The sequence below is a fragment of the Typopeltis vanoorti genome, chromosome 21 (genome assembly GCF_054136105.1).
Source record: "Typopeltis vanoorti isolate ZY-2024b chromosome 21, IOZ_Tvanoo_1.0, whole genome shotgun sequence".
NCBI classification, from domain to species: Eukaryota; Metazoa; Arthropoda; class Arachnida; order Uropygi; family Thelyphonidae; genus Typopeltis; species Typopeltis vanoorti.
In genome coordinates this window covers 77,384,119-77,410,557 of record NC_143569.1, presented here as the reverse complement: position 1 = coordinate 77,410,557, position 26,439 = coordinate 77,384,119, and the positions used below count along the sequence as shown (strand labels likewise).

At 35.6% G+C, this 26,439-nt stretch overlaps 1 protein-coding gene and 1 non-coding gene across 2 annotated transcripts in view; both read left to right on the top strand.

Moving 5' to 3' along the window:
• LOC150095004 (cubilin-like) overlaps positions 1 to 20,308 on the top strand; it is a 52,456-nt gene extending 32,148 nt beyond the window's left edge. Inside the window, exon 2 of the mRNA XM_090411174.1 lies at positions 18,015 to 20,308. Within this exon, the coding sequence (XP_090267300.1) occupies positions 18,015 to 20,308 (2,294 nt within the window). The remainder of the gene's footprint in view (positions 1 to 18,014) is intronic.
• A 4,929-nt stretch (positions 20,309 to 25,237) lies between these two features.
• Positions 25,238 to 25,310, top strand: TRNAM-CAU (transfer RNA methionine (anticodon CAU)). The gene has a single exon. It is a non-coding gene; the product is annotated as a tRNA-Met (tRNA).
• Positions 25,311 to 26,439: the final 1,129 nt, after the last annotated feature.

Sequence of the window (26,439 nt, the reverse complement as noted above, 5' to 3'; positions counted from 1 at the left end):
AGGTTATTTTTCTAAAGAGAAGGTCAATATTGCAGTCTGAAAGAATCCAAAATGCACGCATACATCATTGTAGTAAAGAGGAATGGAAAACTGCACTCGGCCTTGTCTTTATTGAAAGCCTACTTGAAATCGTTTCAATGTTGTAAACCTCTAGCTATGGACGATTAAGAGCTCTCCTTAACCACAGACCCAGGCGTTCCCTTTATCCTTGTAGCGAGTCACCATAGCAACGACTGTAGAGCATCCCGTTTGGAGTAGTGAGCGCCTAGTTTAAATGAATCAGTGCGCTAACCGCTCAGTGTGACAGACAGGTATTAGTGTAACTCGTCTTGGCAGCAATGTCCGTAATTACCCCCGCCTGCTATTTCTACTATTCAGATGTCTTTTAAGGGGCTTATGAGGGCTGCTAGAACGGGATGGTATTGAATGAGTTTGAAGTGATTTGCAAACAGAAAGCTATTTGCTAACTGTCACAGTTGTGAACAAAACAAACTTCTTTGGATAGGGAGAGAAAGAAATAGTCACATACGTCCTGAGAGAGAGAGAGAGAGAATTCAAAATATTATTTTATTCTAGGTCTTTAGTTTATCTCGACAAAATTTTTCAAGTATCTTTATAAGAAAAAGAAAATATATCATGAGTACATCAGTCAAGATGCATCAATCATGGCAACTTCCCAGCCATCGGCAATAGATTTTTTTTTTTTAATTTCTTTCAATTCTGAACGATACAACACCCTTAAATATTTAAGCCTATAATATGATTACAATATTAAATTTCAGTGAAAAGTTTAATTTTTTATAATTTCAAATAGATTTTCTAGCATTGAAAAGTTTTAATACCATTCTTCTAACAATTTAAGAACTACTTTTTTAATAAGCGTAACGTTAATGTACATTTAATAGAGTTTTGTAAGGCGTTTTAATCATGGAACAAGAATAGCGATTTTTTGAAGAGGGCGCCACATACACTGTTCATTTAAAATTTTCTTTTAATTCTCAACAATAGTACACGTTAAATATTTAGACCTATAATATAATTACAACATTACATTTCAGTGAAAAGTTTATCTTTTTTATAATTTCAATATATAATTTCAATATATTTTCTAGCATGAAAAGTTTTAAATCCTTTATTATAATAATTTAGGGACTATTTTGTTAATAATCTTAATGTTAATGCACATTTAATAGTTTTTTGTAAGGCATTTTAATCATAGAACACGAATAGCGATTTATTGAAGAGGGCGCCACATAAACTGTTCAGAATTTAATGCTGGGTTTATAATTATTTATATGTACTGTAATTGTAAATATAGTATGTAAAACTTTGCAGGTGTAAGTAACCTTCGCTCATATAATTTTAATGTATTTACATGATCCTTCAACAATTTAATAATCTAAAATAAAGTAAATATTTAATAAATATATAATATTAAAATATGATATCTTGAATATGAAGTGTTTAAATATTTAGAAAAAAAATTGGATTACAGCGCCACAGAGCTATGCTGTATATCGGCTGGTAAGTGAAAGCATAGCTATTCATTTATTTATCGATTTTCCAAATAAAAAAATTAATGCACTTTAATTCATTTTTATATTATACAATATTATACTTGGGTACTTTTTTTTTCTCTCTGTAAATTATTCGCTATGTACAAAAGTTTAAGAAATAAGATCCAAACGTCTTTTGCACATTAGGCAAAGATTCTTATAATGCTGAGTCTCGTAAAAGCGCAGAATCTCTGGTGATCGATGGTTAGTTCCCTGGCTAATGTTATTACTTGCAAGTTATCTGGACCCGACTCATGTAACCTTTTAATTACATGAAGGTGTTGGATATAATCTAATCAGCAGCTCTCATGGAAGATCGTTTGATTAGCGTTCAAGTGGCGGAGAACTGTTCCTTAGTGTGTGTGTGTGTGTGTGTGTGTGTGTGTGTGTGTGTGTGTGTGTGTGCGTGCGCGCGCAGATATTCTTCAAATCTCTGCATCTGCATTTTGATGAGAAAACGGTAGGAGCAAAGCAGGTTGAAATACAAATAAGGTAAGTAACGTTACAAAACTACGCATGCTCTTTAATCAAGCACTTGCGCATACTCTGTAATTATCTGTGAAATCCGATATCAAACGAAAGTGTCTGCTGGCATTTTTACATTCCTTTATTTGTGCTAATAAGTTTCGACTTTCATATTAAATCATCATTACATAATAAAGATTTGTTAATTTTAGATGGCTTTCTTCAAAGAATGTCAATACACCAGTAAGGTTAAAGTAAGTTAATAAGTTTCAGTTGAAGATTTGATATTAGTGAGGTTGTGTTCATATATTTTCCAACTTAATACATCGAACGAAGGCGTTTACTATGATGGCGGAACATCACGAATCCATTAAAACAGATCCGAAGACAGCACGTCGCAGCTAGGACCCAACTCATTATCCCGTCATTTGTGCGCTTTGACCGCAAGCCACCGCTAATGAACCGTTACCAAATAAGCAATTTTCAGCTGATGGTTAAATCTTGGCTCATCCTGTCTATCTTTTGTTGCACTGGGTTGTCATGACGACATGACTTTCGCTAGTCACGTTCGTCGAGTTGTTTGGGATACAGGCTTAAAGCCATAAGAATAGGATTCCCAGCAAGAATCAAATATTCAGGATTCAGCAGTTGATCATGTGTGCGTGGATTGGTTAGTTGAACAGATGATGTGTTTTTGGATTAAATTCAGAGCACATCTGCTGGTGTAAACAGCATGCTACAAAACTCCGCAATGTAGAGTGAACAGAAAACAGCTTAGTGGGGTTAATTAAAGTGCTTAGGACTCCCGAATCACACACACACACACACCCATTGTAAAGTTTTACCAGAATCGATTGTAGTACCTTCCTATGTTAAGTATGCTAATACTGCTAATACTCCTTAGCACAGATTCTTCAATTTATTAAGTAATTCTATGCGATATCAGACCGTCGACTAATGGTTGAAAAGACCTGGGTTCGAATCCCGTCTGGGGAGCGAATAACCTTTATCAAACTTTTCAACTGAAGGTAAGTTAGCCGATCTTACATGGAGATGGAAGGTTTTTCATCTCCGTGTGAAATGTTGAAACTGGAAACTCAAGTATTTCATTCCAGCAAAACAGACAAACCGACCATAAAAACACACGCAATTAACAAACACAATACCCTGACCTCACAGCCTAAGTTGGTTCTGCCGTAAATCCAAAATAACCCTAATCTAACTGTCCACTAATGCCTTTTATTCTCCAAAGAAAGTAAGGCCGTTTATCCCTAACTAACTGACTTCTGGAGACTGGTAGCAGCTCAACTGTACTAGCCAATCACATATAGCTTACCCAAGGCTATCCATGATTTTTAATAGACATCCGAAGAAGAGCGTACAATAGACACTGTCCCCATTTCGTTGTACCTAACCTTAACACGATATATTATACTCTAAAATGGTGTCAATTCTATCGATTTTTATTGAGTTATTGGATTCAAAACCCGAGTTTGTCGGATGGGAAAACTATACTTGCTCGTGCCAGAGATCGACTAACTCGGGAACTGGTAGAAGAACCTCTTAGAACAAGTTCCTCTGACTGCGACTAGAATCGAACCTACGACGGTCTTTCTTCGGGCGACCTAGCGTTGTGGACGAATATGCCATTTTCACAGGGCTAAACCGGCTCATGTCAAATAGCTGCCATTGCTAATTCAGTTTATGCTTTTGTGTTCAAAATAAAAACTGGATACGGTTATAAATTGCATTATAGTTTTTTTATTTTATTTTATACAATTCCACCTAAAGACTGTAAACATGTATTTATTTATTTCTAATGTATTTACTTTTTAAAAATTTTTATTTAATTATTTTACTTAATCCGGAAACTTCCCCTCAGACCAAAAACAAAGCATTTTTAAGCCACGTCAGGCTTCCAGTAAAGGGTTCTCAGACCGAGCAATAAAATTCATCATCTACCTAAAGACTTTACATGACAAATTAGACATATGATTCAACAATGGTAGCATTACCAAATCATGTGTTTAGTCACTACCATTAATAAAATGGAAATTTCCTATCGGTCATATACATTTTTCAATTTTAAAAAATGCAATTATTAGATTTATTCCAGCATATTGCACTGCTCACAGAGTAAAGAAAAGCATAAATAGCTGTATTGAAGTACATTATTCACATCTTCTGCTGTTGATTTTTTTTTTCTAGCTTAACAGGAAGCAAAATACTTCAGCTATTTTACTTCTTTTATTTGTCAAGATAGGAAAATCACTAAACATGTACCTTCTAGCATTATAAGTTTTCAAAAGTGCCTCAAGTGGCTTTATGCAACTCTCCGCTGCAGTTTTTGATAATCTGAAAGTTCACTGCCCTCAAAACAACCCTTCACGAGCTGGTTAAGTTGCGTGTTTAAAGTGGTAAAGCATTCATTGAGAAAATGTAAGGGAACAAGTTAACAAGAGAACACTACTATGCAGTCAATAATGTATATATGTAATTAGAAATGAGAGAATAGTAAATAAACTTTCCCTAACCATGGTCATCACTTGTAATTTTTTTTTCTTTTTTTTTTTAATTGAAGCAAATAGTCGACCCTTAGAGGTTTGAGATTTTATTTCTGGGAACAAGCGGAAGTCTTATGAAAGCAAAGTGTAGTAGGCAGAAATAATCTTGCAAATACGTACCAATTAGGGACAGGTATTATTGGCAACAAGTAATAACTATGAGGAGACGATTCTTGTTGATTGCATGAATAGTGTCTCTACTTTCCAACCAACAGACTTTGGGATTCGAATCTCTAGCATGGTTGTTTGTGAATGTCTTGTAATAGATAAATTTCATTACCCAAAATTTCAGTACCACCCTGTTTGTTGGACGCCTGAAGTGACATGGAAAAACTCCATGTTTGGTCTCTAGATTAAGATTCTCAGGTTATCTAATTCTTGTGTATTTAATTTTTTTTATCTTCTTCCTATCATGGCTTTTAGGCCAAGTGGCCTGTTCCGGTCTCGTGCTGTCGCTTTCTTAGTTTTCCAATTCTTCTTTTTTCCATTTATTTTATACTCGTATACTATTTTGGCAGTCTGTTATTGTCCATTCGATTCAGATGTTCTAACCATTTTTATATATATTTACTTATATAGTAGTTAATTGGTTTTATATTGAGGGATTACAATATAATCTTCATTTGTTTTATGCTCCCACTTTGTATTTTCATCTATTTTTCTAAGAAATTCTATTTGTATTTGTGCTGTTTGAATCCGTTTTTCATTCTTCTTCTTTTAGGGTCCATATTTCACTTCCATATAATAAAGTTGATTTTAGACATGCCGTTTACTTTAACAAAATTTGATATTTTAATGTCTCTATCTTTTTTAGAACCTCCGTAGTCCAGTCAATATAGACGAAGCCTTTGGTCGGAAACACCCGGGTTCGATTCCCATTAGTGACGTGAGGAACCTTTATCTGGTCTCTTTCGACTAAAGATGAGTTAGCCGGTCTCATACGGAGGTAAGGGTCTTTTTAACCCGGAAACTGGGGATTTTCTGTCCCCAGAACAGGCAAACCTACCCCGTGAACACACATGGATTACAGTCATGAATACGTCCCAGCCATACGCCGGTCCCGAGCCTGGATAAAATGGGGAGCGGGAGGGGGCAATGGTGAACTTCTCTGTAAAAATCTCACCAGGAATACCTGGTGGGCAATGTCTACAAAGTCACCTACGGTCGGAAACGACTGAAAGGGAAAACTTTCACCTTCACATGATAAATCACACCTCAAGTATTTGAAAATATTTAGTTGTCCTAATTATCTATCATTATTTTATTCTTATTGGGTTTTCTCCTTTGAAAGCCATTATTTTTGTCTCTACTTTTGATATTCTCATATTGTATGGTTTTGATTAATTCTTTATCTAATTTATTTAATTATTTATTTAATTTTAGTCTACCTACTTTAAAGAGGTCGATAAATTTATTAAAAACACTTAAATCCCCATGAAAACAGTTGAATGAAATTCTATCTGTGAATTAATAAGAGTTTTAACGCGCACGCAATTTCTCATCTGCTAATGTGACAATGCTTGCTCGGTACCGAGAATTTAAAATATTAGCATTACTTCCAAAAAAGGAAATATTTTGTCTAATTTGATATTTTGCTTGGAGTTCATCTAGAAACCATTGTTTCATGACTACTGTAGTGTGTTGTGGTGCCACCTGGTGTTAACACCGTTTACTAAATGAATAAGAATGACTGCATACCGGATGTTGCTATTAATTTACTTTCTTTGTACATGGTAGTACTTTTACGTTACAAAGAGCTTTCTTAAACCTTCTGTTCCCCCTCTCTGTCACCCCTATTCGACTTCGTCTAAACCACAAACACTGGCTACCGAGAAGTGGATTTCGAATATTTAAGTTCTGTCTGTGTGTTAGTTGTGCCTTTCGTCACAGCGGGGTTGTCCACAGGTGCGGACGCTCTTCAGATTTGAATCACCGGTGGACAACAGCTTTTCGGAAACTAATGGCGCGGAAGGAACGGAAGTTCCTCGGGCCAAGATTTCTCGTCGACTGCCGACTGCGTTTTTGTTGTTGCTAACAGGGTTTGAAGAGAAACGCCTCTTTTAGCGTCCACAAAAACGCAGAAATAGCTGCGGCTTCATCGGAGGCGATGTCGTCCGCAGCTTTTTTCGTCTCTCCGTGGGGAGGCACATGGTTCCCACGACGACGACCACGTGCAAACAAAAATGACAGTAACGCGCGCGCCGAAAAAAAAAAAACAAAAAAAAAACTAATAACTTCGATCTATAATGGTCACCGACTGGAGCCAATGAAGCAAGTCGTCGCTCTGGGCTCATTACGCCAGTTTTGTAGAAGCTTGTTTGCTGGAGTAAAGTGGGAAGTGATTGAGTGGCTTAGTAAGAGAGAGATCTCGGCTACGGTTTTCTACCTACTTAAAAGAATAAGTTTCCAATAGATGAGAAATTGATATGGAGAACAAACGAAAGAAATAAAGGCCTGACATAAACATCTCGAAGTTCACATGATCGATACGTTCATTTGGAAGAAAGGAAATGAGAGAATGCATATTTCTTTTTCTTTATCTGAGGCTTAGAAGGAGCAGTATCACATATTTTCAAAGCAACATCTTCTATAGCCCCTTCATTTTCTCATCAAGTACAAGTTCTGATAAACAAAAGAATCTGATAAGATATCAAATGAGTTTTTAGGATTCGAATTCTATCGTGAACACGAAAGTTTTATAAATGTCTCTGGATGACAGACGAGTTTTATCTCCCGGTTTGAGACCATCGTGCTCACTGGAGAATTGACGCGACTTGAAAAAGTTCTGTTTGGTTTCTATAGCAGAACTTCCGTATTATTTAACCTTGAGCTCAATCTAGGTATTCATACTAGTATGTATAGTAAGCTAATAGCATTTTGTTGATGGGATTCATATCGCCTCAAAGAATTTCCTCTTTTGTTCTACTTGTTCAACTATTGCTTAATGTGTTTTTTCTTTAATCTTCTCAACGTAATGAAATAAAATGGGACCTATTTCCCCAAAAATTATAGCTTGAATTAGGCCAAAATGTAGAACGAAGTTTGAACACTCTTATCGAATCCAAATCTTCAGTAAAAATGACCTGATGCATTCTACCTTAAGATATTCCTACTTTAGATACAGAAGGCCTTGGGTGATCTGTTACTATTAATTCTCTATTTCTTGTAGTTGCGGTCATCCTGGACTTTCTATGGCTGATTCTAAATCTTTAAGATGGAACCACACACGTATCTCATCATCGTCATCATCATCATCAAATTCGGTTTGCATGAATTCATGTTTCAATCTTTCGTCTTTCCGATTTTTACACAACGCCTGCTCATTTTTCCTTATTCACAGATATCAGTAAATTCAAGAAAAAGATAATGAGATATAGTCTAATTTACATAAAGCCCTAACTCGTTTCTCGTCACTATGCATGATGTATCGCCAAAGAAACGAAGAACCAAAGTCACGACATTTCTGGATCAGTCCTGTTATGTTCTCATCAAGCATTTTATAGATAGAAAAATCCATTTTTAAGGAGCTGAAGATCCAAGGATTCATATAACAGATGTTGCTCAAAACTTCCCAAACTTGCTCAGAGACAATATATGTACTTCTAACTTATATTCTTAAATGAAATCGTAACTTATTTTTTCCATAGATGGATGATTAAATAATGTAGATGGTGAGTTATGTTGTGTGGAGTGCCCTCTTGTGACAAATTCTTGACTTCCTTGGAAATGTTACATGATAACAGTAATAACTTATTTACTGGGTTTGATATTTCTGCCACTACTGGATGTATCATTGGTTTCATCTTGCTAGACGAATAGATATAAGACGTCAGTACCTTTTACAAGGGCAACACTCAACAGATAAACGAAACAACGCAACAATATTATACTAGCAGAGGCAAGTCATACTGCTAGCATTAAGCGCTACCTAACGGCTGGTTCGAAAACTTTATAGTGGCAACTCCTAAATTATATCACCAATAGAGAAAGGAATAAAACATTACACAATAAAACAATTTGTTGGAATGCTACTAGCGTCTTTCTCGTGATATTTCTCGGCTAGATAAGGAACTTAAATGATTGGCAGAGTAGTTAATATTAAAAAAAAAAAAAAAATAGTGATAAACGTAAACCAGAAAACAAAACAAAAATACAGAGCAGTCCTGAATAATGGATTACGTGACGCATATGGGCGTCGAACATGTTGTTCAAAATGTGCATAACAATATGGTATATGAAATATGGATCATTTATATTCATAAGGAAAACATCCTGAGTATTTTATATTTACATAAGTGGGCGATTTTTGGAAAACGCTGCCAAACAAAATGATATAGAGAGTAATGATGAAGACAACTTTATTCACCAACAATATTATTTTGTATTAAGTGGCTATGCATAGGGATTCTCTTTGATGTGTTGAGCCTAATGGCTGGAACTTACGCAAATAATAATAATAATAACAACAACAATAATAATAATAATAATAATAATAATAATAATAATAATAATAATAATAATAATAATAAAAGAAGAGTGAGAAAAAAATCAGCATCTCCACATGAGACCAGCTAAGTCACTTTCAGTTCTGTTTTGTTTTATGCTTACGCGCAGATCCACACATCCCATGCAGGCTTTCGCAACTTGGCTCGACGAAATAGTGTGGTTCATCCTTATTCTTGTAGTTTCATATGTCTATATTATGTATATTTCTTCCGGCCAATTTGTTCTGTTTTGTGGGATGAAAAACCAGAGTTTCCCGGATGAGGCAAAAACCCAATGATGTCCGTATGAGACCGACTAACTCACCTTTAGGTGAAAAGTCCTGATAAAATTATTCATGGCCTACACTGGATTTGAATCCCTGGTCTTTCCACTCAAAAGATATTGTCGAAACTAACTGAGATGCGGGGATCACTTTTATTTGAAAATACCATAAATGGTTTTCTTCGAATCACAGATGCGTTCCGAAACGAAGTTTTTCTAACAAAAAAATCGTCATTACCGACTGAGCTAGGTTTTGAACAACCACTGAATTAGAATTGCTACCTTATATAAGTGCGATGTGCTGCTTAAAATCAAAGTGCATACCCAAGTTTTCGAGCCATTTATTTTCACGACACACCGTTATGTATTGTGAAAATTGTTATAACTCTTGGACATATTTGGTCCATTTTTTGAATTCAGTTACACATGCGAACTCTTGTGGGATTTGCATTAAATATTGGTAAACAGACACAGGTAGTTACGCTCAATCTTCTACCAAACTTAGGTGAAATTAATTTTACCCGGAGAATATATAAAATCAAATCGGGACTCTATTCTTCCCCGTCTTAACCTGTCTCGTCATAACTTGGCAGTGTGAAAAGGTGTATCAAGTTCATGCTCGACTAGGTCATTGATAAGTTAGCCAATCTATATGGAGGTGGACGATTTTTTATCTAGCAAAACAGACGAGTAAACCAAAGGAACACACACAGTTAATAGACATAATACACTGGACCACAGCGTTAGTCGATTTCAAATAACACAACCTAGCACAACGTGACCCAATTGAGCTATTTCCACTGGGCAGTGACAATGTGAGCAACACAAAATATCATTGAAATGGTCCAATCTTTTCTAAGGAACTACGTCTAGTCCAAACTAGGAAATGTATCTCCAACGAAAACACTACCATATTTAGCAAATGGTACGATATAGTATAGTAAGTAAAACTCCCTTGGAGGTTGCTATATACCCCTCACGTTGATTTGAACATTATGGAACCCGATGATTATTTAAGAAGGTGTTTGATTTGTATGCAGCAACCCTACATAAAGTCTATGCCTAAATATTATGTTTTATGCAACTACATAGCATTTATGATGCTTCAATGCATTCACGTACTCGTGTCTATGATGGTTTGACTAACTTTTGGGCTCATGTTTTTAGACCAATTTCTTGATATACTCAGGACCGGATCGAATTTGTCGACGGGCCGTATACGGCTCACGTGTTACTCTAAGTTGGATTTCATTACTGCCAAGTGTCAATTCTCAATGTCTTACACAATTTCTAGATTTTTTTTTCTAGTTTCAACAAGATTAAAACGTCCAAACAAATTAGCACGTGATCAAAATTTCATCAAAATCCTTACAGGAAATTTGTCATTATTACGTACATGTATGCTGACAATCACACGGATGAATGACTCAAGTAACACTACTTATGTTAATCCTTTAGTATTCTAATTAATCAATAAAATGTGTCCAAAAAAAAAAAAAACTATCAAAAGTGATACTGTTGAAATCATTTGATAGTTTAGATTTTAGTGCCTTGCCTTAAAGCTGTCGATACATCAACATATTTTCATCATAAGGAACTTGTTCTGGTAGACTTCTCATTAAGAACTTAAGTTTTTATTTATTTATTTATTTATTTATAATGGTCATCTAAAAATCTCTGAAATACGAGCCCATTTTACTTTTATGAGATATGCTACTTTTCGGAACATAAAAAAAAATGGTATTTTAGAGTGATTTCCTGCTGAAGAATGAATATTATAAATCCCCTATTTTTTATTCAACATAAATGCCCACTGAACACAAAAATGTCCAAAATATAAAGCATAGCAGCCAATTGAAAAAAAAATCTAGAGCATTTTGAAAGTGGCAAAAACCTGTCAAAAAAGAGTATCCTTCCCTCCTTTGAATATACTTTTACAGGTCAAATCGTTCAACTTACACCGGCTAAATTTGAAATATATGCATTTCTTATTCTGATTAGATTCTATTGCGAATTCCAACACAATCTAATTAAAATAGAATCATCTAATCTGATTAAAATGGAAGGTCACCTGCACTGTAAATATAAAATAAATAATATGCATCATTCGATACCTTTTTATTCCCCAAAAAGTGGCGCTATTTTCAGTCTAATTCTATTTTGTAAATCGGTGGGTAGCTGACTCCACTCTTAGTTATCATAGATAGCTGGGCTCACAGCTGTTTAATGATTTTTTAAATATTTTTAAAATAAAAATAAATTGCTTTTTTTTTTTTTTTTTGGAAATAGTCTGAGTTCTGCAGTCAATTTTTCTGATCTGCGTCGCTAACCACCACAGTTTCCTTGAGAAAAGAAATCTACTTGCTTCTGCAAAGATCGAGACTCGCCTCAATTTCAATGTGATTATAAATAGCACAATCATATACCACCTTCCTTTTTCAGGAGACACTGCAAGTTGCATTTTCAAGAAATCGAGTGGTTTAGTACCAGTAGTTACATCCTTGCTGACATCGTTGTTTTAATTGCTGAGAATGTTCCTATGAAATTTGGGAAACATAATAACAGGAACAACTGAAATACCAGCAATGAAAACATAAATAATAATCTCAGTCATGCTAAGTACATCCTTCAGAAATGCAGCCATTATACTTGCTCAGCACGGCTCGTTTTTATTATTATTTGTAGATGTTTTTAGACCTTAGTTATGTAGAGAAGAATTAGAAAAGCGTGTCGAACCATTCAAATAGTTTGTATCATGATAGAAAACCAAATGAATAGTACTTTTTTTTTTCTTTTTTTTTTAATATTTTAACTGAAACATCAAGTTTACAAAGTGTACTTTATCAATAGAATATAACATGTTTTAGTAATTTGCTCATATCTTATAACAATGTTATGGCTGAGTTGGATAAATGGAATATATTCATCATGATACTGTCGGATTTTGCTAAGTCATTTGATAGGATACACATGTGTGCATGTATTCTTATGGCAGAGTTCAGCTATAGTCAATGTCCAATGTTGAAAACCACTCTAGAGCATTCTTTGACACTTCATATATCTCCTGCAGATCACCGTGGAAGCGGCGAACGGGCAGTCACTGATGATAAGTTTGATTGTGTGTAGAATATGAATGCAGTCACAGTAAGGGCTGTTTGCCATATTCCTTTTATGTAGGAGATAGTCCCCCTGATTCTGTTGATGGTTGTCCACAGCCTTCTCAGAAGGATGAAGCTGGCTGGTGACTGCAGAAGTTTTTCCTAAGAGTGAAAGACAGAGTGAAAAATGCTTTGGTTATGTCCTAAAATGGTTGCCTTGACTTCAACCAGGTTCTAGGGAGATTTATAAAGGTTGAGTGGAGAGGCAATAGAGAGTTATTTGTGATTTTCCTTCAGTTCTTTTAGTGAAGCACTTCTGTGGGAGCACTTCTTTCCCACACAAAAGGTTGTTGCATAAACTAGAGAATATGGGATTGGAATATAAACTCTTGATTTGGATCAGGGAATGGTTGATAGACAGATATCAAAAAGTGGTATATAGCGGGTGTAAATCTGCCAGATTTAAGATGACCAGTGGCGTACCCCAGGATTCAGCCCTTGGACCACTGTTGTTTAATCTATACATTAATGACATTAGGAAAGATCTAACAGGAGGTGTCCAATTGTTCTGATGATGCAAAGCTAGGCAGGGCAATCACGGATGCTACTGATATCCAGCACTTACAGAATGATTTGAACAGGCTGGAAATTTAGGCAAACGAAAAAAAGATGTCAATTTAATATTCGTAAGTGTAAAGTTATGCACTTTGGCGTGGTGAGATTTCCAGCGGCATATTATATTAGCGGGGTTATGCTACAAGAAACTGATGAGATCGGAGATCTTGGTGTAATGGTGGATAGCAAGTTGATGTTCAAAAGTCACATGGCAAAAGTTGCAAATACAACTCAGAGGATAATTGCGATGTTGAAGCGAATCTTGACAGATAAGGATAAGGAAGTCATTTTGCCTCTTTATAAAGTTGGTAAGACTTCACATGAACCACTGTGTGCAGATTTGCTATCACGGGTTCTTAGGGGATAAAGAAGCTGTGGAAAGGGTGCAAAGAAGAGTTACAAAGATTATTCAGCATTATGGAATTTAGATTATGAGATCAAATTGCGAGTATGCGGACTAAAGTATCTTGTTAGTAGGAGAAAGAAAGGTAATATGAAAGAGGTTTATAAACTGAATAGTGTTATAGGATATCAACTGACGAAACTTTTCGGTATATGGAAGATGAGGAGAAAACACAGAAGCATCCACAGAAATTAAGTTTGTTCGCGGTCAAGAAAGAGGTAAGAACTAGATTTTTCTTTCACAGAGCAGCGATTGGGTGGGAGAGTGAGTGCATCTAGTTTGAATGAATTTAAGGAAAGGTTATAACAGCTGCTTTGGGTGAAGTATAGCCTCTCTCGATAAGTTATTATGACTTCCTGGATATTTCAAATAATAATAATAAATTGAAAATAATTTCTTCTACATATTTCAGTATAAAGGTAGAATATATGTGATGACACTCTTCCTGAAAATAACTCATAATAAATGGATTAAAGACTAATAGGTGTCCATCATCTGAAATCTTCTATATTACAATTCTTATATCAGTGTACATCGTCTTGCTATTCTCTGCCTGTTATTCTCTCTCTCTCTCTCTTAATTCTTTGCATAACTAGAATTTTCCTGTTTGAGTATTACTTTTCCCCTTTGTTCTGCTCTCCATTTAAAAAATATAAATAATAAATAAATAACGACTGCCCACAAAGTTATCAGTAAAAGTAACTGAGTAAATACCTTCCATACAGTAACTGAGTAAACTGAGTAACTGAGTCATATGCCTTCCATAAGGCATTTGACTTATCGTCAATGAGTAAACACTGTAACTTGAATTATTAGATGCTGGAATAACTCTGGTAACATTTTGTTTCTCAACAAATATTTAGTTTGAAAATTATTCTAGGAACTATATTATTTCGGATTGGAGGTTATGAGAAATATTTGATTATGAAGTTTATTTATTTAGTTTATGAGTTGTATTGAAAACGCAGGCGAAACTTTGAAGGTCATTTCAATGTCATTAAAAGTAAGACTTTCCAACTTGTCACATATGTTGTTTCGTCAGTGCAGTAACTTTCTTCCAAACAACTATCGGTCAACAATTTGCTCCGATGACTAACGTAAACGACCCGCATCGAGTGCAATCAGAGTTACCACCAAGTGCTAGAAGCTTGACAAAGTGACCGTGATGTCGAAAAGTACCAAACATCTACTTTCGGGAATGGTGTATAGTATCGAGTACCTGATTTAGTCCACTAAGCGCCGAGACTACCGCGGCATTCTAATCGACGCTATTGTCCAATTAATTACTTCCTCCCGTCTGCTCACGACCGGCAAGAGTGGATTACAACAGGCTTTGGACTCCTCGACTCATTTACGCCAAGTGGGGTTCTGTGGATTAAATGTCTCTCCCTGTTCTCTGCTAGTTGGTAGTTCGTGAACAACATTCATAGCAAGAAAAGAGACGATTCCCTTTCGACTATAAGAAATATAAAAGCTTAGCGGATGTTTTTCTCACGAAGAAGAAACTAATTCTGTGCTCTTGAAATGAACTAAGTTGCGTAAGGTGTTTCTAAAGCAAATAAAAAAGAAGTTTAAAGCAATTCTGAATGCTTCTGTTGTTCGCCGCTAGATGGTGATAGTTTGGTTATGTCCCAAAATGGTTGCATTGACTTCAGTGAACAGGGAACCTTTCTTTTAGTGTTACACGGTGATCCGCATTCATTTTAGAAATTATGGACTTCACAAGCCTGTTATAAAAAACTCTTTTAATATCTCGAAGTTTCGATCTTCATATTAGAAAGAAAACACACCGCTAAGGCCTATAGTTGAAGGGATAGATAGCCCGACTTAGCCAAAAAATTAGCGGCAACACTCAAGGAGTTGGTAAGTCATTCCCCCTGCTATATCAAAAACACACAACACTTCATAAACATCATCAAAGACATTACATTCGAAAAAGATGATCTATTAGTCAGTTTCAACGTTCTCTGGTCTCTTTACGAATGTCCCAATCAATGACACAATCCTTCTTTTACAGAACAAATTCCCGCCAGATATCACGGCGCTCTCTGCACATGTATTGCGTTCTGGTTATTTTGTATGGCAAAACGGTTTCTACCTACAAAAAGAAGCCATGGGCTCGCCATTATCATCCCCCATTGCTAACTTTTATATGTTTTGAGCAATTAGGTTCCTCTCCTTTAAAACCCAAAGTCTGGCTTAGATACGTTGACGATGTTTTCGCGATCTGGTCCTATGGCCGCCAGACACTAGACACATTCCTCAGCCACCTAAGCAAACAACACAAACGCATATAGTTCACAAGTGAGATTGAAAAACAGAACACACTTCCGTTTCTAGATACACTTGTCACACGTCTTCCTTTTGGCAATCTTTCCTTCACTGTTTACCGGAAACCAATACATACTGGCCATTATATACACATAAACTCCATAAATTCACTTGCAGTGCTGTTGTGAAAATTAAAAAATTTACCACACAAAAAATATTCACAGTGGATTTAAAAAAGTGTTCACTTGTTTTTGACGAAATATGCTTGTAAATTTGTTTAATAAGCAAAAAAATATGTAAAACAAATAATGCTCTTACAATTGTGCGGCAGAGGGCGTTAAACAATCAAATGTAGCAGAATTTTGAATGTCTAATTCTCGAATTTTCGTCTTCATTTTCTACTGGTTGGCAGATACCGAATATTATAAGAAGCGAAAAGTACATTTCGTTTTAATAAACGAATAATAAAAATAAATTTTTTACGAAATATATTTGTATAGTATATAACCAATAATTAAAAAATATACAGTAATTTGAAACAAGTAATGCTCTAGTTTTCTGACGGCAGGGGGCGTTAAACAAGCAAAAGTAGCAGAATTCTGAATGTCAATTTCTCTAAAGATTTTTTTTTCTTTTCTTTTCTTGTTACTTTTTTCCCCGAAAATTTACAAGATCAATCCACCTTTATATATAAATAAACAAAATATCTTCAAATCTAATAGTGAAATATTCATTTTCTTCTAAAAGATAAATCATTTCGCTAAATTAAGCCTCCTATCTCAATAATATGACGATTATTAACTTCACTTATTCAAGATATAATATCTTAAAGATCATCAACTTTCCCCCTCCCTCCCTACTGCACCATTTTGACTCTTTGCTAATTAACCTTTTGCTTCTTTCTACCTAAAAGTGTTCTGCCAGCGGCGAATGACACGGGTGCGTTCGATTCGCACAGCTGCTCTTTAATTAGACTCATTTACACCACTCCTCGTTTCTGCGTAACTTTAGTCCCGAAAGGATAATAAACGTTTTTATTTTATTTGACTTGATTCACTTTCCACATTAGAGTCCTAGAAAGCGTTAATGATCTAGCGTCGCTTTTCTGACTTTAAAAGAGGGGATATGGGGAGAAACGTATTTACCAAACTCATCGATAAACCCATTAATCTGTTTCAAGGTTAATGCAGTTAAGCGCTGGTTTGCAAAGAACAAGTTTTTATTTTATTTAAAAAATTTTTTTCCCTCCTTACAATCTTCTTGCTGTTTATTTCTCAGTTACTGATTCATAGTATCCAAGGAAACAGAAACAAATAATCAATCATAAACATAGTTAATGATTGCTTATATTAATAATCGTCTCTGGATTAATTTCAATTGGAGTTAATGAAAGTAACAAACCATTTTTTTTTACACGCAAACCACAAGTCAAATATAAAACGATTACTTAGTCGTGAACAAGTAGCGACATCTAGTGAATGTTGGGGCAATTTAATTAGACAAATATTAGTTCAGCGCTTTTTAATACCTGACATTGCGAAGTCTAAAAGAGTGTTTTTCATTTATTTATTTACATATTTATTTCTTTTCAATGAGGACAAGTTATTTTAAATAACTCTCGTGGATGGTTTTATTCATTCTTAATTCTCTTGTGAAAAGCAATAGTGAACTACCCTGTAAAAAATTTCACCAAGAACACTTTCCAGTTTTATTGTCTGTTGCTTGCAATATAAAAGAAAGAACTTTATAAGTATCATTTTTATATTTCATAGTTGGTACAAAAGGGAATCCTATCTAAGATGAGAAAGGGCCATTCCTGTCTGACGTCTTTTTCGACAACTGATTTGTTTTTCTTTAAGGAAGGTTAATGCTACAGCATCTCTGATAAGAAATCACTCAAAAAAACTTTGTAAGAATATTAGTACTTCCAAGTATACTATACGCAAACTAAGAAGTATACCATTTAATTCGAATAGCATGTATGTGTGTTTTTCATGTAGTAATATCAAATTCTATTTGCTGTTTCTAGGACAGTGAAAGCGTTTACTACCATAACACTAGATCACCAGAAGAGAGACCTTTTTTATGTTCTATTTTAGTCATTAAAAACAAGAACTTTTACTAAAGCTTAACAAAAATAAAAATAATAATAAAAACGTTTTCCAGAAACTGCTAATTAGAATAGCATGAGACAGTAATAAAAGTGTTATTGATTTTTCTTGTGAGAGTTTTCTTCATATATAACAATATTTATATATTTATTTCTTTTTTTCAGGTTGCAATAAAACCATTCGGACTACAAGATCTGTTCGAAGTCCTAAACTTACCAAACTGAACAAAAAACAGCCAGTTACGTGTGTGTATCATTTTCTAGGATACGGTGATCGGCGCAATACCAGCTTATTTGAACTGAATCTGCGCTCGTTCAACGTTGGTCGTCAATTAAACGAATCCAGCTGCACCAATGGATATCTTCAAATTATTGACCACCGTTCTCGATCAAACAGCGCTGGCTATTTCTGTGGAAAAGTCAAGAGAAGCAGAACATATTTGGCAGAAGCCGAAGTTGTGACTCTTATATTTCATGTCGAACATTTAACTAGACAGACTTATTTTAAGGCTCAAAGTTCGGTACTTCCTCCATTGCTCGCTAAGGAGCGTCATAAAGAGTTAGCAGCTAAAAATCCTGGAAAAATAGTGCCGGGAACTTACTGCGATCGTGTGTTTTTGAACTGTCTTGGATTCTGTGATGTGATGAGTCCCGGATATCCTGGAGTCTACCCTCGCAATGCTACTTGTACGTATAAAATCATATTCAACTCTACAGATACGCGAGTTACCATTGGTGGCCAATATTTTGATAAGTTTGATGTGTGGGGCGCACCGGGATTTACTGGCTATAGAATCGTCAACTACTGTCCATATGATTACGTTCGTATCCAAGATGGTTTGAAGATAGATAGTCCAGTAATTGGAAAATTTTGTGGTCGTGGAACTTTGCCTCGTATTCTCTCCAGAAGCCCAGAAATCCTGATAGAATTTGTATCTTCGCCTGCTGGCAGTATGGCAAGTGATGGTTTTTATTTGTCAGTAGGATCTGAGCGGCGCCTAGGTGAAGGATTAGGCCAAGAAATTCTTAATAATGGTTGCGAGTGGATATTTAGTAGCAGGGAAATGCCTCATGGTCACTTCTACAGTCTCCGTCATTGGTATCCTCCGCGGATCAAGTGCTCTTATAAATTCCTTGGACGTCCTGATGAAAAAATCTGGATTAATTTCCAAGGCTTCAATACCCGAACAAGTCATCGATGTAGGGATAAATTACATATCTTTGATGCATCCTGGCCAGATCAGTCTGCTCTATTAGGTACTTTTTGTGGTAGAAACAGGCCAAACGAGACACTTTTATCTTCAAGGGATAGTCTCTTTATACAATTTGAAAGTGTCGATGGCTCCTATGATGGCTCTGAGTTTGAGTATTCGGCATACTTTATGTTTGTTAACAGTACTCCGACAAGTTCTGTAGTTCCTGATACTACCTGTGATCAGGTATTTACAAGTGTTCAAAGAACTTCTGGTGCTTTTGATCTTCTACCAAATCGCCTGCTTCTGAGAAAACGCCAGCTACGCTGCGAAGTAAAATTCGTAGGAAGACCAACAGAGCGTTTGCGAATTTTACTTGCAGAAGTGAGATTCGATCCGGTGAAGCAATGTACAGGAATACAAAAAGCTACCTGTTCTGAAACGAGGATTGATCCTGTCGATCACATAGCAGTGTATGATGGGGATCAACTAATTGAATGTTTTTGCAGTGACTTGACCAAACCTGTCGATGCATCTTCGATCTCTTCCGTGATTACTATCCGACTTTATCTGAATCACGTTCATTATCTGGCTTATCGAGAAACTGCGAGCTTCATCTTCAGGGGACAATATGAGTTCCTGCAAGTAGGATGTGGAGAAAATACCCGACTAGGAAGACAAGGGGTGCTTGATTTTCCACTGTTTCCTGATCATCTTCCAGATACTATCCAATGTCGATGGACCTTGGAAACCAGCAAAGACACCCACATGCTTTTGAAGTTTCCATTTATTTCCTTGCCTGGGAATTGTAGTCATGGTTACCTTAAAGTATATGTGGGATGGCAAACAGTTCCTTACACACAGCTATGTGGGAATTATACAGGACTGGAGATTCTCCCACCCGGATGGCCTACTGTGGCTCCTCTTGAAGGTAATCGAACAGTCGTGGAGCTGTTAGCTAATCGAAGTACCTCTTTTCGCTTGCTGTGGACTGAGATTCGACGGCCAGCCGATACGTGCCCCTACATGTGTCCTGATAACAGGACATGTCTTTCTCAGGACCTTTTGTGCAATGGGGTAATCAACTGTCCAGAAAATAGGTTCTCCACCGATCCTCTGGACGAAGCACAGTCACATTGTCAGCCTAAGGACTATATTATCAGGTTTTTGGTATCATTTTTGGTTGTAAGTGTCACGTTGACTATTGCCACTTGCGTTGTTTTGTGTCTTTGGAGGAGAAAGAGCGATACTCCTAGACCTAAGTGAATTCTGTTGCTCATTATTCGAACTATTGTTATACTGGGAAAAAATTTCAGTGGAAGTCAGAAAAGAAAAACTATAGATCAAATATCAGAGCCGGCCAAAAACTTTCGAAAGTGTCAGGATTGGATTACACAAAATAGTTTATTCCTTATTATAAACAAGTGTGCCAAAAGATCTGGATGTAAAAATACTGCCTCTAAATAACAAGTAAAGACGTTTTATTATAGCGAAGTGTTTGATGAGTAGTCTATAGTTACTTTGCTGTATTCTGTAAATATAAATACAAGAAATACAGAAATCGACCCTAGAATCCACACCATTTCAGACAATTAGTATGTTAGTATGTTAGTATGGAACCATGAGATGGCTACACTTGTCTGCAGTCTCTTCACCAGATGCTATATGTAATTAGTGATAGTCTCAGGCCATCTGTCTCTGATTGCTACTGGTGGAGATTGAATTCCCACCCCCCCTCCCCTGAATATCCAAAAGTAAGTCTGAAACGGCCTTCCTATGGGAGAATAAAAGGCATCACTAAAAATGAACTGCGATATTGCTACTGAGATTTAGCGTTTCAGATTTCCATAAGATTTTTTTTACTTTCGTTCATCGCATTGTATTGACAAATAATTTTATTTCTCAGGTAGTCAGTGATGTATGCTGTTTTGGGCATTGCATATAATTTATATTTATTTGTACAAAATGCAATCAAGAAGTACTGCAACTGTTTCTTCAAACCAACGTTGCTTAGCGATACATAATCACTTGTTTGCAACACACAAAGAAATAAATGCCTATAAACAATAATCATTTTTTGAAATTCAATTAATATAGAAAACTAAGATGCATTTCCCTTAACTTATTTATATTAATACTTATACACTACATTATAACTTTTAGGCTGTTCCTCAGCCTAATAATACGTTGTGAAAATTCAGTTATCTGAGTAGTTTGCAAATCCTTTATTTCACAGATATCAGTACACATGATCTCCATGAAGTATTATAAAAATAAATAAATAAATAAACCAGCCAACGCCTTTTTATTCCCGTATAGGGAGTAGGCGAGGCCGTTTTAGCTGTATCTTACTTTTGGAGACTGAGTGAGCAGTTCAATCTCCACTGGTACCCAATCAGAGATAGCCTGCCCAAAGCTATCACTAATTAAGTGGCATGCAGTGAAGAGAATGGCTCAACAAGTGCCCCCATCTCGTAGTCCATAACCCTAACAATATATTTAATGTCTGAAATAGTGTAGTTCTACGGTCGATTTTCTTGAGTTTACGGGACGAAAAACCCGAGTTTCATGGGGAAAAACCCCACTTGCCAGTGCCAGAGATCAACTAACTCGAGAACTTGTCGAAAAAAGGCTTGGAAAAATTTCCTGTAGTCGCCGATTAGATTCGAAAGCAAGTCTTCCTTCGTGCGGTCAAGCGCTGTGGTATGCAAACGCCACATCCACTGAGCTACACAGGCTCTCGTATGAAGTAAAAATGAGATATAAAAGTCCATTAAACATTAATAAATTAACAAGTATTTTGACAAATTTCTCAATAAATATGGTAGGCATTTCCTGTTCTACTTCATAGAGCATGTTCCTACAGCACTACACTGAACTGTAGTGCCATACAGTTCAGAATCGGGTTATGTACTGGCGAGTCTAATCTATGCTTTCTCATATACTCAAACAACGTTATTATAGTTTTTGCACATGGAATGGTGAATTATCATATTGATATTTAAACTGGGTCGTTTGCTTAGGATTGACACAGCATTGATAACACAATGTTCGTAAGTTCAATATAATGTTGGAGGCTTATTCTTTTCTGGTACTACTAAAAAGGAATAATAGTCCATCCCACCTGAATGAATATTGTATATCGTGATTACATTATTCCATACTTGCTTCTCAATGTGTAATTTGCAAATGCATAAAGCTCTGCACTACAAAGTCGACCCAGAGCATTTCATGGGTTGTTGGGTTCTTCCACAAAATTAAGGCTATGAAGTTCATTTCAGTATGCAATGTTCTGGTATTTCTTCTGTCGCTGTGAACATTGATCCCATAAAACATGGCAGGAAGTATACAGCCCTTTATTTTCAGATATTTTGAAATATTTCTCTACAAAGCTTCTCTTCGTCGTATATCCTGAAAATTCGTCATTTTTTTTTTTTAAATAAAATGTAGCCATTTTTATTATAAGGTTGTGCATTCAGATATTAAAATAATATAACATTCTGTTCATCCAACTCGCTATATTATTATTATACCAGGTTTTTTTTTTGCTGAAAAAGCACGAACGCATAGACTAAGCAAAGTATTTATTAACACTAAGCAAAGCATTTATTATTATTATTATTATTATTATTATTATTATTATTATTATTACAGTACCTCTCCTAGAGTCAAATCTCTATAATGGCGACGAACTTGATGTTGATATCAGCATAGAAAATCAAAATGAAGATAATCTAGGACCCCCAATAATGAGAGAAGAATTTGATAAAGCACTGTCCGAAATGAGTAAGGGAAAAAGTCCAGGTGTAGACAATATTCCTATAGAACTGCTACAAAATCTAGGTGATGAGACAAAAACCTTACTCTATCAATTAATAGGCCAAATCTATGATAGAGGAGAAATACCAAAGGAGTTTATGAAATCAACCATAATATCAATACCAAAAAAGAATAATACAAACAAATGCAGCCAATTTAGAACAATAGCTTTAATTGTCTATTGGATGAAGACCAATTTGGATTCAAAAAGAATAAAGGAACAAGAGAGGCAATACTCTGTTTAAGAACAGTAATAGAGAGAAGATTAGACCTTAGTCAAAATACTTACATTTGCTTCCTTGATTTAGAGAAAGCGTTTGATAAAGTAAACCAACAAATCCTCCTAAATTGTCTAACTAATATCGGCATAGATTTGAGGGATAGGAAAATAATGTATCAAATTTACAAAAATCAAAATGGACGGATTAAAATCAATGATAAGGAGAAAATAATAAATATAAGGAGTGGAGTAAGACAAGGATGTATACTTTCACCACTTTTATTTAATTTATATATTGAAAAGGCCATTCAGGAAACTAAAGAAAAAATAAATAGTGGCATAAAGATAAATGGTGAGCAAGTTATGTGTATAAGATTTGCTGATGACATGCCCTTGTAGCAGAAAACAGAAGAAAGTTAAAAACAATGCTAGAATTACTAAATAATAACCTTGAAAAATATAAAATGAAAATCAACACAGATAAGACTAAAATCATTGTTACAGGCAAAATCCCTATCAATACAGAGCATATAGACATCAGCGGGGAACAAATAAAACAAGTGAAAAGTTTTAAATATTTAGGAAGCCTAATAACAGAAGATGGCAGAACAAGAGAAGACATAAGATCAAGAACAAATAATGCAAAAGCCTAATTCTCTAAGATGAAAAGCATTTTAACAGGAAACCTCAACCTACAATTGAAAAAAAAAAAAAATAGTAAAGACATTGATATGGAGCATTGCACTGTATGGATGTGAAACGTGGATTCTAGGCAGAGAAGATGTAAGAAGATTGGAAGCTTTTGAAATGTGGTGCTGGTGCCGCATGAACAAAATAAAATGAACAAAAAAAAAAAAAAAAATCAAACGAATAAGTCCTGAGAGAGATAAACGAAACAAGAACTCTAATTAAATCGATCAAAATTAGAAGGGATAAGTGGTTTGGACATATACTTCGACATGGTGGACTTTTGAAAAGAATAACTGAAGGCAAAACAGAGGGGAAAAGAAGAAGAGGCAGACCAAGGAAAAGCTTTCTTGACCAAGTCAAAGACAGCACGGGTTTGAAAAATTACCAGGAGATTAAGAAGAAAGCCGATGACAGAGCGGAATGGAGGAAATTGCTGCTGAGCTACCAGTCCCAAGACTGATGCAACTGATGAATCTCCTAGAGTCAAAGGCTAGTCGATGAAGATAGATTTATACCATTATATAATTATCATATAATATACATTACATACATGGATTAATGATTACAAATATCCAGACTTATCACCGAAGGTCTCCTCTTGTCTGCGACATATCTGTCACCTTAAACTCATTTACACTCCTAGCATTGACCACACTGAGATGATGCATAATATTCACCCCCCCTTCTCTCCACGAAGAATAAGAAAAAAACTTGCACAATTCGCTCTTGCACAACTTCTAAGGACAAAAACCCTTAGTTTTTGTTCCTTTCTGTCATCCAGCCATCTGAAAATTCAAGCCGATAAATGCTTTTCAGCAGCATAAACGTCTGTCATATTACCTTTTCGAGTTCTTTCTCTCAAACTGTACAGATTACATGCCTTCGTTCCATCCTCATGGTTAACATTACACATTCCTGAAATAATTTTTGTCAATCTTTTTGCACCATCCCCAAATTTCTTCATTCCTTCCAAATCCCAGATGAGCAGATGTGCCCAGATATGGACTAATCAATGCCTTATATAACGGAATCACCATTTCACCCCTGCTGATTCTTAACATTGCACCAATCTTCTGAGTTGCTTTTACAATCTTTGCAACACGACTCTTGAATTAATTTCAAATTTAGATCTACTATTATCGCAAGATCTTGTTCCTCTTCCATTTCCTCCAGTATAGTTCCATATATATCGAGTATATCGTCTCCATATGCATATCCGCAAAGTTCAACATCATGACTAAACTGGAAGCCCCATTCATCTACCCACATTCCTGCTTATTCAGATCTAGTAATGTTGGGAAAGACTCGGTGTTTTGGGACTAAGACCGGGTATAGCCCGGATGTGAAGTCCGAGTATAAAAACCCCACAAAAATATTTTATTTGATAAACCAAAAAAATTATTTTCTGAAAATAATTCGATCGTAAATAATTTACATTTTTAATAAATATTTATCAATGAAAATATGCCTCAGTAGCGCAGTAGGCAGCACGTCAGTCTCATAATCTGAAGGTCGTGAGTTCGATCCTCACCTGGGACACTAATTATTTTTAGCCAGTCTGGTTGGCCGAGTGGTTAGCGTATCCGCTTACCACTCGGCTCTACTTACCATTCGAACCCGAAAGGCTGCGGGTTAGAATCCCGTCATGGGCATGGATGTTTGTGATTGTCTGTGAAAATAGTGGTGGTGGTGGTCAGCAGTAGATGGCGTTGGTGTAGATGATAAAGGTAGTTGCAGTTAGTGGATTGGTGGAGACGGAGAGTTGTAGAGTAGGTGCCCTCCCTCGATGGTCTTTGGACTCCTTGGAGATGTTATGTAATAATAATAAATTTATTTACAAATAAAAATAAAACTCTCATTCTACTTAAATGCACATAGTAATTTCAAACGAATACATTGTGTAATATATGTATAGTTGAGAAGGATAATGCTGTCTTTGGGGATTATACAGATATCTAGATTATTTATATAATCGATGTTTGCATCGATATAATTCTGGAGTTCACTTGAGTAAAATAGCACGTTTTTATATCCCATTGAGAAAAATGAGTATATTTTTCTAACCATTTTCATTTTATTTCTGTTTATAAATAATCACATTTCATTAATCAGCGGTATTAGCGTTTGACAATTCTGAAGCGAATTTATGTGCAAAAATGTGTTTCAACTGCAAACGTTCAAAAGCAGAATTTGCTAATGTCTGCTGAACTTGTTAGCAAAACCTGATATAAGTTTTCTGTTCTTTTCTTTTTATTTTAAAATAAGAATTTTTTTGTTTCAATTTACAAAATCTTTCTCTGAGAGTTATTCTACCATTGTTAACTGATTTTCAATCAATCAACAACAACCATGGGTTCAACGCCCGTAGGTGTCTGATGCCATCTTGATATGATTCTTCCACTGTATTCTATGTTATGCAAGATGACTCAGAGAGTTTCTGCACCATTTGGCGATGTCATCGCGCCATTCTCTGTTTGGTCTTCCTCTTTTCTTTCTTTCAATCATCTCAATCAACAGCGTTTTTAATTTCCTCTCATCATTCACTCTACATACTCGTATATGACCAAATAGAGGTAATTTCCTTTTATTTTCTGGATCAGGTTTTCTTTTGGTTGTATTCGTCTATAGATTTCCTCATTGTTCACTTTCTGGATCCAGCTTATTCTCA